The sequence below is a fragment of the Neovison vison genome, chromosome 5, assembly GCF_020171115.1.
Source record: "Neovison vison isolate M4711 chromosome 5, ASM_NN_V1, whole genome shotgun sequence".
NCBI lineage: Eukaryota > Metazoa > Chordata > Mammalia > Carnivora > Mustelidae > Neogale > Neogale vison.
In genome coordinates, this window is record NC_058095.1 from 21,295,426 (window position 1) to 21,310,750 (window position 15,325).

The 15,325-nt window shown below is 41.4% G+C and overlaps 3 protein-coding genes across 3 annotated transcripts; all 3 read left to right on the top strand.

The window, feature by feature from the left end:
- Positions 1–918: 918 nt before the first annotated feature.
- Positions 919–1,344, top strand: LOC122906265 (keratin-associated protein 2-3-like). The gene has a single exon (XM_044248012.1). It carries the CDS (start codon positions 919–921, stop codon positions 1,342–1,344), a length of 426 nt encoding a protein of 141 aa, XP_044103947.1.
- A 4,857-nt stretch (positions 1,345–6,201) lies between these two features.
- Positions 6,202–6,700, top strand: LOC122906263 (keratin-associated protein 2-3-like). The gene has a single exon (XM_044248010.1). It carries the CDS (start codon positions 6,202–6,204, stop codon positions 6,661–6,663), a length of 462 nt encoding a protein of 153 aa, XP_044103945.1. The 3' UTR covers positions 6,664–6,700.
- A 7,388-nt stretch (positions 6,701–14,088) lies between these two features.
- LOC122906266 (keratin-associated protein 2-3) lies at positions 14,089–14,743 on the top strand. Its single transcript, XM_044248013.1, has one exon. It carries the CDS (start codon positions 14,089–14,091, stop codon positions 14,476–14,478), a length of 390 nt encoding a protein of 129 aa, XP_044103948.1. The 3' UTR covers positions 14,479–14,743.
- Positions 14,744–15,325: the final 582 nt, after the last annotated feature.

Sequence of the window (15,325 nt, forward strand, 5' to 3'; positions counted from 1 at the left end):
AAGACCATACTCAAGGAGGGGCATTCAAAATGCACAAAATGCACAAAAAAGTCATCACTTAGTTTGACCTTGTTGCCCCATGAAAAGTCTTCTCCTTTCATTGCTTTATGTGCCTTTTCTCGCCATCCTAAGATTTGTAATCACTGTGTGATGAGAAACTACTTAGAATTTCCTTTTATTCCTTTCCCTCTCCACTCCCAAATAGGATGCTGCTGTTTACACAGAAAGAGTCTCAGTAGTGACTCAGATTTATAGGCAAACTAGAGTCATTCCAGTAGCTCTGGTGACTATTTCCTTAAAAACAAGGTGAAGCACTATTCTATTTTCCAGATGCACTGGACCATTCTTCCCATAGCAGAATCAGTACATGTCTCCTTCCATGAGTCATCCTGGTTTTTCAGAAATTCTTACTTCATCTCAATATCAATTAGAAACCAGGTCTATGACCTCGTGAACCCTTCAGTCTCATACTTAGTCACGGGTGGTGAATAAGACGAACAAGAAGAAAGTAGGATGGTGGCAACACTGGGTTCTACAAACTTTCATCTTGTCATGTGACATGTCAACTTGTCATAAGACATGTCAACTGGTCATGTGACATGGTATGAAAGGATTGGTTATTCCATGAGCAATTTTTTGGATGATATAAATTACCAAGTATTCATTTCAATGAGGAAGAAAGCAGACAGGCAGAAAGGAAAGCATCTTTCCATGATGTTGGAATTGCTGCCTCAGCAATTGAATCCACCAATCTAGAGGTCAATGGGCAACCACAACTCCAGGAAATGACCTATGTCCTGGGGGTCATCAGCAGCTGGCCAGGGTATATAAAGGGCCCAGGAAGGGACAGAGACATTCACACCTGACAACACCCAAATCCTCTCACCAGTCCAACCCTAAACAACCCCAGACATCACCATGTCCGGATCCTGCTGCGGCTCCACCTGCTCCTCCTCGGGCTGTGGGGGAGGCTGCTGCCAGCCCTGCTGCCAGCCTTGCTGCCAGCCTTGCTGCCAGCCCTGCTGCTGCCGCGACCCCTGCTGCTGCCGCCCTGTGTCCTGCCAGACCACCGTGTGCCGCCCCGTGACCTGCACCTGCCGCTGCACGCGCCCCATCTGTGAGCCCTGCCGCCGCCCAGTCTGCTGTGACCCCTGCGGTGTGCAGGAGGGCTGCTGCCGCCCCATCAGCTGCTGCCCCACGTCCTGCACGGCTGTGGTCTGCCGCCCCTGCTGCTGGGCCTCCACCTGCTGCCAGCCCATCTCTGTGCAGGCGCCCTGCTGCCGCCCCCCCTGCTGCCAGCCTGCCCCCTGCCGCACCACCTGCAGGACCTCCCCCTGCTGCTGAATAGCCCACTGAGAAACATTCCCAAGTGTTGAGAAACGTAAAAACTTTTCCCAACCCAAGGGATCAAATGAGAGATTCCTTTGCAACCTACATGCTCTTCAACAACTAACTCAACAGTAGCTGTCTATCCGTTTTCCCACATAATTACCCAGTTAATCCCGCCCCTCTTCTACAATCTTTAGAAACATCCCAACTTTCACCATTTGAATTCCTGGCTTGAAAAAGTTAGTGAACAAAGATCAAAGTTCCTCTTGAATGGAGCTCTACCCCACTGACTCATCATCACATCTCTACTATTATAAGATGGGATACTTTTCCAGGATATCATTATATTTAAGATGGGGTTTTGCATGGTAAAATAATAAAAACTTTATCTCTGGGAAGCAAATGGGTTTCTCTTTATTGTTTATTAATTTTCTAAAGCTTATTTTTAGGTTATGGTATGGTATACATAATCAGAAAAAAAAACAAAGAAAGAAGGGTTTTTCAGAGACTTTTTTTTTAGCTTTAGGAATAATTCAGGTGCAAGATCTGTAATTTTAATAGCAGTTCAAATAATGTAGAACCTCTTGTGTGAGGTACTTTTATAGCTCAAGCCACAGGTTTTGTAGTGATGCTGAGGAAATGGAGAGACTACATGTTTCTCTGATCATGAACTTGACCCATGAGTAATCCCCACACATGTGATAAGGGGGAGGAAGACTAATTTAGAGCTGCATTTATAGCCTGATTTAGAAAACTGTGCAGTGATTAATATAAGTGGTACCTGGGAATCCTGAACCACTGAAGGCTTAGGCTAGAAGAATCACTATCCCATCTGTCCTACAGCTCCCCTCCAGCACTACTATGGCCAATTCTGATGGAGTCATTGCTGCTGGAAAAATGAGATAAGAAGCTGGAATCATTCATTTAGAACTCCAAATGACTTTACCATTAAAACAATCCCCAAGTAGTTGAAGTGGTAAAACATTAATCCACACTGGGCCTATCTACCTGTCCAGAGAGATGAGGCAGGCCAGGTAAGCTCTGTGAAGGTCTGGAATTTAAATGACTTTCTTCATTGCTGAATTCCCACTGATCTGTGCCATACTTGGCACATAGGTTAAAATCAGAATTTGTTGAAGGAGGGAATGAATAAGTTCTACAGGGTTGCAAGAGAAAAACAACTCTATCCCTCACTGATTCTCTTCTCATGCTGGACATGTACATTCTTCTAATAAAAATACATAAATAAATAAATAAATTAAATAAGCCACCTTATGAAAGAAGTATTTTTCTTGAAATATGGTTTAAAAAAAAACTTCTCAACAAGAATTCCACTGCAGTCAAAACATTTACATGCACAACAGAGTCTTCTCTTTAGTAAGGGTCTATCTACTGGTATATAGAAACTGGACTTGTGAGCCTTTCTACACATTCTTGGACACCATTTAAACAATTCTCCCCTCTCAGAATTTTCTTTGTTGGCTTCCTATAGAATTCCTTGTCTTAAATTAGTTTCTCAGATGTAGAATTCTTAGTGTACTCCCAAGCTTATCATCATTATGGAACTGTGCTTATTTTCAGAGTAACTCCATGCCATGGTCAACCACAGTGGTTGGTGTGGATCTGGGTAAGCCTGCAAGAGACTATGCAAGCAGAATGATCAGAAAGGAGGCTTGCACCACAGCCTTCAACCACAGATCTAGAACAGAATCAGTTGTAAAGCAAAAGATCAGAACCAAGCAAATCCAAAGGCAGAGTCTACAAAGTGGCTGAGGGAAGTGATTTTCCCCAGTCCCAAATGACTGAGAATCACAGTTGGCTCTGGGAGCAGGAGTATGCTCAGGCATAGTGCATGGGGAGACAAGAGAACAAGATACAGGGTATGACAAAGCAGGCCTGGAGACCACTTTTGGCAGGATCACTACCTGGGTGCTCTATTATGATGGGAGACTGCAACCTTCATCTAGATGGTGGTGTAGGGGCCAAGGGCAGTCTGCCCCAAAATGGGCCACTTCGGCATAAACATTTTCCTGAGTTAAAAGCAATCAAAACCCAGCAGATTCAGGAAATGTTCTTTACCTCCCCTGCAACTACCTGCCTCTACCAGGAAGAAATCTATTAATAAAGATTTCTCTTTATATAAGACACGTATCTGCTAATAGGGCAAACTTTGTTTTCCAAACATCTCCTCTCACCTTCAGGCTAATGGTCTTTCTCCCCAGACCCCCACCTCTCTCCTTAGCTCTAAGTATCATGTTGCCTCAATGTCTTTGGAATTTCCATGGCTGTGTGGATTCCCCATAAGTATGCCACTAAATTTTATTTTCTCCTCTTAATGTGTCACATGTCAATCTGGTTCTTAGTCCAGCTAGAAGAACTTTAAAGGGTAAATTATACTTTCTCAACAGTGGCTTTGTTCATAGTGCCCCATAACCACTTCGTTAGGTCCAACTTTGATGCTATCTTCTTAGGGTTTTGGAATTTTTGGAATTTTTTTAAAGATTTTATTTATTTATTTGACAGAGAAAGAGAGATCACAAGTAAGCAAAGAGGCAGGCAGAGAGAGAGGGGGAAGCAGACTCCTCGCTGAGCAGAGAGCTCGATGCAGGGCTCGATCCCAGGACCCTGAGATTATGATTTGAGCTAAAGGCAGAGATTTAACCCACTGAGCCACCCAGGTGCCCCTGTTTTGGTATTTTTAGAAAGCTATGTGGGAGATAATTCTTTGAATTCCTGAGCATATGGGAAAGACATAAGAATCCTTTCAGATAACTCTAAAAATTAGCCATTTCATAAATACCAACTATTTTAAAGATAAATTAACTGTTAAAATTCATACATAGAACAGATGTTCCTTAATGGCAGGGGAATATGATAACCATATTCCATTCTTCAGCTTACAAATAATGTTCCCACAGATGTTTTTGCAGTAAGTTCTGGCTCCAACCTAGTAGGTGTATGATCTTAGGCAAGTCACTTCTCTACTTCCTTATGTGTAAAATGAGGAATACAATACCTATCTCATAGGATTATTGTGAGAATTAATACATGTATTTGTTTTAGCACAATATTTAGAATATAGTTGTTAGAATTCAATGATACATTATTGTGAAGATTTAAAAAATGCAATTTTCCATGGTTTGGAAAGCTACAGCTATAGAAAATAATGAGCACATATCTAAGACAAATTAAAAAAAAAAAAGCCAAAGTCACAGTAACAGAGACTAGAACAGGGATTGCCAGAGGCTGCGTTTATATTGTACATTCTGTACATAAAGAACCAGGTAAATTGGAAGGGGAGATGAACCATGAGAGACTATGGACTCTAAAAAACAATCTGAGGGGTTTGAAGTGTCGGGGGGGTGGGAGGTTGGGGTACCAGGTGGTGGGTATTATGGAGGGCACGGCTTGCATGGAGCACTGGGTGTGGTGAAAAAAAAAATGAATACTGTTTTTCTGAAAATAAATAAATTGGAAGAAAAAATAAAATAAAATAAAAAAAAAAAGAACCAGGTAAGTGACTTGCCTAAAGTCACACACTCATGACGCCCTAGTGTTGGAGCCAATACCGTGGGATGTCAGGGAGGAAGAAATAATTAAGAAAAAAAAATGGTACAGTGGTGGTTGCCAGGGGCCGGGGAGAGGGGTTCAATGGGTAGTTAGTGGGGTTTTTTGTTTTGGTTTGTTTTTTTTTTTAAGTTTTGTTTTGTTTTTTGTTTTTTGGTTTTTTTTGCCAGAGAGAAAGAGAGAGAGAGCACGCACAAGTACGGGGAGTTGCAGAGGGAGAAGCAGGCTCCCCACCAAGCAAGGAGCATAATACGGGACTTGATCTCAGGACCCTGGGATCATGACCTGAGCCTAAGGTAGCTACTTAACTAACCGAGCCACCCAGATGTCCCAGTGGGGAGTTAGTGTTTAATGGGTACAAAATTCTAGTTCTGAAAGATGAAAAGAGTTCTAGGGGCACCTGGATGGCTCAGTCAGTTGAGCATCTAACTCTTGATTTCAACTCAGTCATGATCTCAGGCTCATGAGATCAGGTCCCACCTCAGTCTCTGCACTCAGTGTGAAGTCTGCTTGGGGTTCTCTCTCTCCCTCTGCCTGCCCACCCACCACCCTCTCATTAATTAATTTTTAACTAATTATTTAATTACATCTTTTTTAAGAGCTCTAGAGATGGATGGTGCTAATGGTTCACAGCAGTATGAATATATACCATATCACTAAACTGTACACTTAAAAAGTATATGTTATATATGTATTTTACCAAAATTTAAAAATTGGGGGAAAAAAAACCACACTGATGACAAGATGATAAGATGGATTCCTATAGCTCCCAGAAGTACACAGTAAAACTTCTTTTACTGAGATAACATGACTTTTAAAATAGTCCTTTATTATTTTCCTGAACTCATTTTGTCCAGGAAGCTTAGCAGTGGAAACAGACACTCACAACTTGGGGAATTCACTTCCACTATTAGTAAGAGCATGACAGCTACTCTGTGTCATCAAAACATCAATTGGCAAAACATCACTGAATTATAAAGATAATTGGACACTTTGAAGTTAGGGTCATTAAGTTCATATTTGAACCATAAATAGCAAAATATAATGGGTCTCTATTAAATAAGGAAAGCAAATGGTCTTTCACGAGTACCTGAGCACCTAAAAAAAAAGTGTCTAGGGAACTTGCTAAACTATCAGTGTCATTTCAGAAAAAATAAACACAAACAAGGAAATGATCATGTGTCCTGGGGGTCATCAGCAGCTGGCCAGGGTATATAAAGGGTCAAGAGTAGGACAAAGATATTCACACCTGACAACACCAAAATCCTCTCACCAGTCCAACCCTAAACAACCCCAGATATCACCATGTCCGGATCCTGCTGCGGCTCCACCTGCTCCTCCTCGGGCTGTGGAGGAGGTTGCTGCCAGCCCTGTTGTCAGCCCTGCTGCCAGCCCTGCTGCCAGCCTTGCTGCCAACCCTGCTGCCAGCCTTGCTGCCAACCCTGCTGCTGCCGCGACCCCTGCTGCTGCCGCCCTGTGTCCTGCCAGACCACCGTGTGCCGCCCCGTGACCTGCACCTGCCGCTGCACGCGCCCCATCTGTGAGCCCTGCCGCCGCCCAGTCTGCTGTGACCCCTGCGGTGTGCAGGAGGGCTGCTGCCGCCCCATCAGCTGCTGCCCCACGTCCTGCACGGCTGTGGTCTGCCGCCCCTGCTGCTGGGCCTCCACCTGCTGCCAGCCCATCTCTGTGCAGGCGCCCTGCTGCCGCCCCCCCTGCTGCCAGCCTGCCCCCTGCCGCACCACCTGTAGGACCTCCCCTTGCTGCTGAGCAGTGCATCAATTACTGATGGTCCCCAGTAGAAGATGGGGTCCATCCATCCTGCTCTTCATGACAGAATAGCACGCCTTTTCTGAGAAGTCCGTTTTGCATCTCTTCACCCTAGCTTGGAGTAGGCGCTGAACCCCTTTTTCAGTCTGACTACTCATGAAGAGTACCCTGTCCTCCCAGGAACCCTGTCTAACTCCTCAATCATGTCATCTGTTTCCTAATAAACTTAGTATTTCCAGCATAGAAATCATGGTCTTTGTGATACTTTCTTTTAGTAGGTTCTGTCTGTTTTGTCCACAGACATTCAAAGCAAGATGCAGAATAGTCCTCTCAACTTGTTCTCTAAAATAACCCGTCTGGGTAGTTTCCTTATTATCCTTGTAAGTGGAATTTATAAGGCACAGTAACCAAGTGAGAAAGGTGGACACAGCCAAATCTTCATCACACAGAGAGAGTCAGATGTGCTCACAATCCAGACATGCCAAACATCTGGGAAATGTCCTTGAACAATAACCCGGTAAGGAGGCTGCATCTAGGCTGATGAGGGTTCAGTCACTGATCTGATACCTGTTGGCAAGCTTAGAAAACCCAGTGTGTTAGAGGTGGAAAGAACCTCAGGCAACATCTGGTCAAACACATTTGTAAAGCTGGAGAGCAATGACTAATGAAAGATAAAGTAAGTTTCTTACTAATATAATCACTGATGTCCATTAAAGTTCCAGGAGACCATATGCCCCCTGACATTAAGCCCTTAAAAGTCAAACACTTCCTCTCAGTATGGTAGGAGACATGTTCTTCTGCCCAGAGTAACTCTTTGGTCTTTTATAGACAAGAATAACTGTGGTTTCGGATAATTCCTTTCTATGTGTTACAGATCTGGTAGTCATTTTGAGTGTTATTCAGGGTGTCAAGTCTTGTGGGTACTGAATCGACACTGGCTCTCAAGGCTGCTCACCTTTATGCTCAGGAACTGGGCAGTAATGGCATTTTCCAAGTAAATTAATCAATCACTGTCAGTCTACACATTGTTAAATATCTACTGTGAACAAGACACTGAGCTGACCACACTGAGAGAATATGAAAGAATAAAGAGGGCTCTTGCTTCAAAAAAGTTACAATGTATTTAGGGAGATGAAGTATAAATAAGAAAAGAAGTCAAATAGTACATACTGCAAGCAATATAAATATAGGAGAAATGTCAAGTAGTTAAAAATAGTTGAAGATTGTAAACTTACTAGGAAACATGTGCAACTGTCTTGTCATTTTTTTTCCAATTTATTTATTTTCAGAAAAACAGTATTCATTATTTTTTCACCACACCCAGTGCTCCATGCAAGCCGTGCCCTCTATAATACCCACCACCTGGTACCCCAACCTCCCACCCACCCGCCACTTCAAACCCCTCAGACTGTTTTTCAGAGTCCATAGTCTCTCATGGTTCACCTCCCCTTCCAATTTACCCAAATTCCCTACTCCTCTCTAACGCCCCTTGTCCTCCATGCTATTTGTTATGCTCCACAAATAAGTGAAACCATATGATAATTGACTCTCTCTGCTTGACTTATTTCACTCAGCATAATCTCTTCCAGTCCCGTCCATGTTGCTACAAAAGTTGGGTATTCATCCTTTCTGATAGAGGCATAATGTCTTGTCATTTTTAAGTCAGAAATAAACAAGCTGTAACATAGTCAACTATTCTGTAAGGAAAATGTATTCTGCATGTTTATGTATATTTATGCCTAAAAAATTATCTAAAACATGATGCAACAAAATCTAAGAGTAACTGGGGATAATACTCAGTTTCTTCTTTATAATTTTTATTTACATAATTTTAAAATGAACATATATTTTCCGTTTAATGGAATGTACTGTCTAAAACCTGTATCTATTTTGGGAAAAATATTTGAACCTTTCTCATGATTATGCTCTGCTTTTAAAAACCTACCTATCAGAGTCTAAATGGATGTAAAGCAGATAATTAGCAGCTATTTGTACTCAGAAGAAGTATTTTATTATATATAGAAGAAAATATCACTATGGTATATATGATGGACTTTCTGATACCTTTAAACTGATCAAATTATTAAACACTGATTTCCATTTTAACTCTTTGGGATCATCTCAACTGCTTAAATAAGGTGTGTAATTTGATATATCCCAATTAAAATTTGTTTCAATTGTTAGCAGTTTTAAATTACAGGTATAATTATTTTTTCCATATGAATAGACAATTGAGAATTAAGAACATAAGACAATATTTTCCATGTTAAAATTTGATCATACTGCTACATTAAATGATAGTGTTAAATAAAGTCCTAGCATTAGTAATACAAAATATGTTTGCCCTTCACCACCAGGAATCTGTCTAAATCAGCTTTAAGGCTTTTTTTAATGGAATTTTTTCTAAGAGCTCACTCTGTGTTGCATGGACTGTGGGGTTCTCAGTACAGTTCAGGCCACTATCCACAATTCTGACACATATTCTTCTATTAGGTTTTACAACAATAACCTAACACCCCTTTGAGTAACTGGTGTTAAAAACACGGAGCTCTATATCTTCCTTCCAGGCATTTTTATTTTACTTCATTATTACTTCATTTATTTACTGCATTATTAATGAGACTCTCCAATAGATTATCTTATTTAGTGTATATTCTGTGGTAACTGAATAGAGTGGTAACTGAAAGAGTGGGCCATTTGCCACATCAAATATGCTCACCTTTATTCTAAATTCAAAAGCTAGAGGTTATAAAGGCACACACAGAAAATGACTTTTAAAAACATATTCACTTAATAAACACAAGACAGTTGCTAAGTGCCAGGCACTGTTCTGATCCAGTGACAAATAATAGCTTATTTACTGTCACAACAACCTGGGTGTGTCCTATCATTAACCTTCATGGCCCAAGGACACGCAGCCAATAAATGGCCAAGTTTTCAGTGAAGGTTACCTAGCTTTAGGATGAGTGGCATTAAAAAAACGCTCTGTGGCTTGCCACCAATGTCAAATCACAGAGTTCTGTAGCACAAATTACTGAAATTGGGCCCATATTTTCTCTGCCTGCACATGAAGCTTGAATATGGGCTGGGGATGAGGATCTTAGACTAACACTAGAACTGCTTTCTGAGAGACTCACGGACTTTCTGTGGATCTTTACAAAGGAGAAAGAAAAAATCTCTTTGGAATGACTTTGGATCAAAAGTGTTCAGAGTTGAGAAATTAGTCTTGTTAACTTAAGGTTTTATGTATCCTTGAAAGGCTCCCTTTACATAAAATGTGATCATGAAAACCCCCAACAATATGAAAAATTGATGAGACAATGTGCATTGAAAAGAGCTAAGCACAGGCAACAAAAACAAAAAAAAATAAGTAAGTGGGACTATAAATAACAAATAAAAACAAAAAGCAAAACAAACAAAAAAAACCAATTTGATTGAAAAATGGGCACAGGACCTGAATAGACATTTTCCCAAAGAAGACATACAGAGGCCAACAAGGTGCCCAACATCAGTAATTATCAGGGAAATGCAAATCAAAACCACAATGAGATATCATCATACCTGTTAGAACAACTAGTATAAAAAGATCTAACAAATGCTAGTGAGGATGTGGAGAAAAAGGAACCTTCCTTGGTGTACAGTTGGTGAGAATATAGACTGGTTGAAACTACTATGGAAAATGGTATGAAGAATCCTCAAAAAATTAAAAACAGAACTAACATATGACCCAGGCAATCCCACTTCTGGGTGTATATCTGAAGGAGACAAAATCATGGCCTCGAAGAGGTTCTGTACTCCCATGTTCATTACAGCATTGTTCACAAGAGCTAAGGCATTAAAGCAATCTAAATGTCAAATGATAGATGAATGCATATAGAAAATGAGATATATGTATACACACACACATATGGCATATATATGAACAATATATATATGATGTGTGTGTATATTCCAAGTCTTAGAATAACTGTGGTTTTTTTAAAATATTTTATTTATTTATTTGACAGACAGTGATCACAAGCAGGCAGAGAGGCAGGCAGAGAGAGAGTGAAGCAGACTCCTTGCTGAGCAGAGAGCCCGATGCAGGGCTCGATTCCAGGACCCTGGGTCACGACCTGAGCCGAAGGCAGAGGCTTTAACCCACTGAGCCACCCAGGCGCCCCATGAATAACTGTGTTTTATACATACATAATGAAGTATTACTGAACCATAAAAAAGAAGGAAATCTTGCCATTTGTAACAACATGGATGGACTTTGAGGGTACTCCACTAAGTGCAGTAAGTCAGAGAAAGGCAAATAATGTATGATCTCACATGTGGAATCAAAATCAGCGAATTCATAGAAACAGAGAACAGAGAAAATGTGGTTGTCAGGGGGTGAGGAGTAGGAGAAATGGGGAGATTTTGGTCAAATGATATAGATTTTCAGTTACAAGGTGAACAACAAGGATCTAATGGGCAACACAGTGACCACAGTTAACAAATCCTAGAGGAGAACACAAGCAGTAACTTCTTCCACATCGGCCAGAGCAACTTCTTTCAAGATACGTCTCCAAAGACAAAGGAAACAAAAGCGAAAATGAACTTTTGGGAGTTCGTCAAGATCAAAAGTTTCTGTACAACAAAGGAAACAGTCAACAAAACAAAGAGGCAATCCACAGAATGGGAGAAGATATTCGCAAATGACAATACACACAAAGGGATGATATCCAAGATCTATAAAGAACCCCTCAATCTCAACATCCAAAAAAAACAGATAATTATGTCAAAAAATGGGCAGAAGACATGAACAGACACTTCTCCAAAGAAGACATACAAATGCCTAGCAGACCCATGAAAAAATGTTCATCATCATTAGCCATCAGGGAAATTCAAATCAAACCCATATTGAGATACCACTTTACACCAGTTAGAATGGCCAACATTAACAGGACAGGAAACAAGTGTTGGAGAGGATGTAGAGAAAGGGGAACCCTCTCACAGTGTTGGTGGAAATGCAAGTTAATACAGACATTTTGGAAAACAGTGTGAAGATTCCTTACGAAATTAAAAATAGAGCTATCCTATGATCCTGCAATTGCACTACTGGGTATTGCAAAGATACAGATGTAGTAAAAAGAAGAGCCATATGTATCCCAATGTACAGCAGCAACGGCCATAATCACTGAACTGTGGAAAGAGCCAAGATGCCCTTCAAGAGACGAATGGATAAAGAAGATATGGTCCATATATACAATGAACTATTACGCAGCCATCAGAAAAGATGAATACCCAACTTTTGTATCCACATGGATGGGATGGGAGGAGATTATGTTGAGTGAAATAAGTTAAGCAGAGGAAGTCAGTTATCATATGGTTTCACCTACTTGTGGAGCATAAGAATTAACATGGGGGACATTAGGAGAAGGAAAGGAAAAATGAATTGGGAGAAATTGGAGCTGAAGATGCAACATGAGGGACTGTGGACTCTGAGAAACAAACTGAGCATTTTGGAAAGAAGGGGGATGGGGGGATAGGTGAGCCTGGTGGTAGATATTAAGGAGGTCATGTATTGCATGCATGGAGCACTGGGTGTGGTGCATAAACAATGAATCTTGGAACACTGAAAAAATAAAATTTAATTAAAAAAAACACAATACTATGCTGTACATTTGAAAGTTGCTGTGAGAGTTAAGCTTTAATCTTTTCACCATAAAAACAATAACAACAAAAAAAAACAATAACAAAAACAAAAATCAATAACAAAATGATAATTATATAGGGTACAGTGAAGGATGTGTTGACCAACTCTATCATGGTAAGCATCTTTCAATATATACATGCATGAAATCACCCCAATGTACACTTTAAGCTTAAAAAAATGTTATATATCACTTATATCTCAATAAAGCTGGGAAAAAGAAAAAAAACAAGAAAGAGTAGAATACATGAGTTTTTATCTTGGCCCTGGTTGCTGCTTTGGAAGAAAGTTAAGTGTGTCCGTGGACAAGAGAAAGAACATGAAATGTGAGAGAATCAAAGGTCTTCATTGATGAGACCACACTTCATTTATCCCTCTTATGTTTCCCCAAGTATGACTATATGTTCAGTCACTTTACATTCCTTCTAAAGTTTTAGAATTATGTTTAAAATTTCATGGGGGGGGGGGGCGCCTGGGTGGCTCAGTTGGCTAAGCAACCGCCTTTGGCTCAGGTCACAGTCCCGGAGTCCCGGGATCAAGTCCCGCATCAGGCTCCCAGCTCCATGGGGAGTCTGCTTCTCCCTCTGACCTTCTTGCCTCTCATGCTCTCTCTCACATAAATAAATAAAAATCTTTAAAATTTCATTGGGGGATCTTTAGCTCCTGGGGCTTGAGGCACTTTCTTTTGAATAATGGGAATGATCCTAAAGTGACCAAAAGTCCTGTCTGGTGAATAATAAAAGGGGGAAAGCTACAAAGTAATGAGACTTCTACCCCCATGTAACTCCCCAAGGGCCTCTAACAAAACTTCCCTAAGAAGCAGTGTCACCACAGAACACCTGTGCAGCCTCCTACATGCCTCCTCTGATCAATGTATTATCTATGTCTGCAATGCTGATTAAAAACCTCCATCTTACCACTTAGTCATACAGTGCCCATGTCAAGGATATTAAGAAAAAAATTCTTGTCACACAATTCTCTATCATAGATATAAGAAAGCCAAACATTAAAAAAAGTCATGTCTCAGAAATAAATATCAACATTCTTTGGCCAGAAGGACCACAGTCGCTCAAACTTGAACTAGAGAAAAGAAGGGGGAAAAATGAAATACAACTATGGATATTTTATTTCAATAACTTAACTGACTTACAAAAGTAACCTTTTATCTTTCCCATATAAATTATCTGAACTGCTGTCTTATTCAAGGTATATGCATTCTATTGTATCAAGTAATATGTCAATAAACTTCCAAGGAGTCCAGACCCAAGGACATGTCCAATACCTGTCTGACTCACATGCAGGTTTCTCAGGGCATCTCCTGGGGGTGAAGTCAGGATCCAGTCACTGATCTAGAGACCCCTACATGTTTCTTTTAAAATTTGCAGTTCCTTTAGGGCCATTTTCCCCAACATTCATCAGGTGCTACCTACCCAACATAAATATTAAGAGCTGTTATTATCTCAAATGACTATGAGTACTTAGATTTTGATGATGAACAGCATGAATAGATCCATGTTTAGGAAAGCAACAAGAGTTCTCTAATGAGATCATGAGTATGTCACAAGCAATGCAATCACTAGTCAAAACAAAATTCTACTTAATTGGCCAAAAGATAAATGGGGTGGGGGGTGTCATCAGCAGCTGGCCAGGGTATATAAAGGGCCCAGAGTAGGACAGAGACATTCACACCTGACAACACCCAAATCCTCTCATCAGTCCAACCCTAACCAACCCCAGACATCACCATGTCCGGATCCTGCTGTGGCTCCACCTGCTCCTCCTCAGGCTGTGGGGGAGGCTGCTGCCAGCCCTGCTGCTGCCGTGACCCCTGCTGCTGCCGCCCTGTGTCCTGCCAGACCACCGTGTGCCGCCCCGTGACCTGCACCTGCCGTTGCACGCGCCCCATCTGTGAGCCCTGCCGCCGCCCCGTCTGCTGTGACCCCTGCGGTGTGCAGGAGGGCTGCTGCCGCCCCATCAGCTGCTGCCCCACGTCCTGCACGGCCGTTGTCTGCCGCCCCTGCTGCTGGGCCTCCACCTGCTGCCAGCCCATCTCTGTGCAGGCGCCCTGCTGCCGCCCCCCCTGCTGCCAGCCTGCCCCCTGCCGCACCACCTGTAGGACCTCCCCCTGCTGCTGAGAAGTGTACTGACCATCTAGAACAAGCAATCAACCTTCTGGAAAAAAAAAGCCATATTCCCATCTCTACCTACCAAACCTCCTGCCCTGAATCATCAAAATCCAAGCCAACCAGAGGATGAATGGAAATCCAGGCTCATCTCTTAAGACTTGGACTGTTCTCAAGTCTTGGTAACAGTATCAACTCCCTTCTTCCCACTGTAGATCTTGGGTCTTGTGGCATGCTTGTTTTCCAATAAACTTCTCTTCTTTGGCCTAGCAAATTACTTATTCATTCTAATTCTTTTCATTAAATTTAAATAAAAAATGTACTGATTGCCTAACATTGGCAAATCACAGGCTAGATGGTATACAACAGCAATTAAACTTGAGTTAAAAATGTGCCCCTCTTTTAAAAACTTCTAGGGAGAGAAATGAAAGTCATAATAATGCAAGTAAAAAATAGAAAATGAAAAAAAAAGCACAACACACTTTGGTGTCAACAGAGAAATCACTATTGATTGGGGAGAACAAGAAGGACTGAAAAGGGAACTAGCACTGTATATGGGTTAAGATTTTGGCATGCAGATCTAAGGGCAGATGGCATTCTCAACACTGGTAACAGTGTGCACAAATGTATAGAGAGAAGGATTGTTCAGAGGATAGTTTGGCTGGGAACACTGGACATAAGTAGAATGAACAGAGAGCCCAAAGGAATAATGGAAGACAGATTTGGAAAATGTGTGTGCTTTGAATACTAACCAAAGGAGTATGCCCTTAATGCAATAAATTCGAAGGACCTGTTGAAAACCTTGGGGAAAGAGATGGCATGACAGGCATTGGGTAACAGGATGATTCTTATGGCAGCT

Excerpts from the sequence above, each read along its gene's own strand:
- LOC122906265 (XM_044248012.1), top strand. The coding sequence starts at position 919 with ATGTCCGGATCCTGCTGCGGCTCCACCTGCTCCTCCTCGGGCTGTGGG.
- LOC122906263 (XM_044248010.1), top strand. The coding sequence starts at position 6,202 with ATGTCCGGATCCTGCTGCGGCTCCACCTGCTCCTCCTCGGGCTGTGGA.
- LOC122906266 (XM_044248013.1), top strand. The coding sequence starts at position 14,089 with ATGTCCGGATCCTGCTGTGGCTCCACCTGCTCCTCCTCAGGCTGTGGG.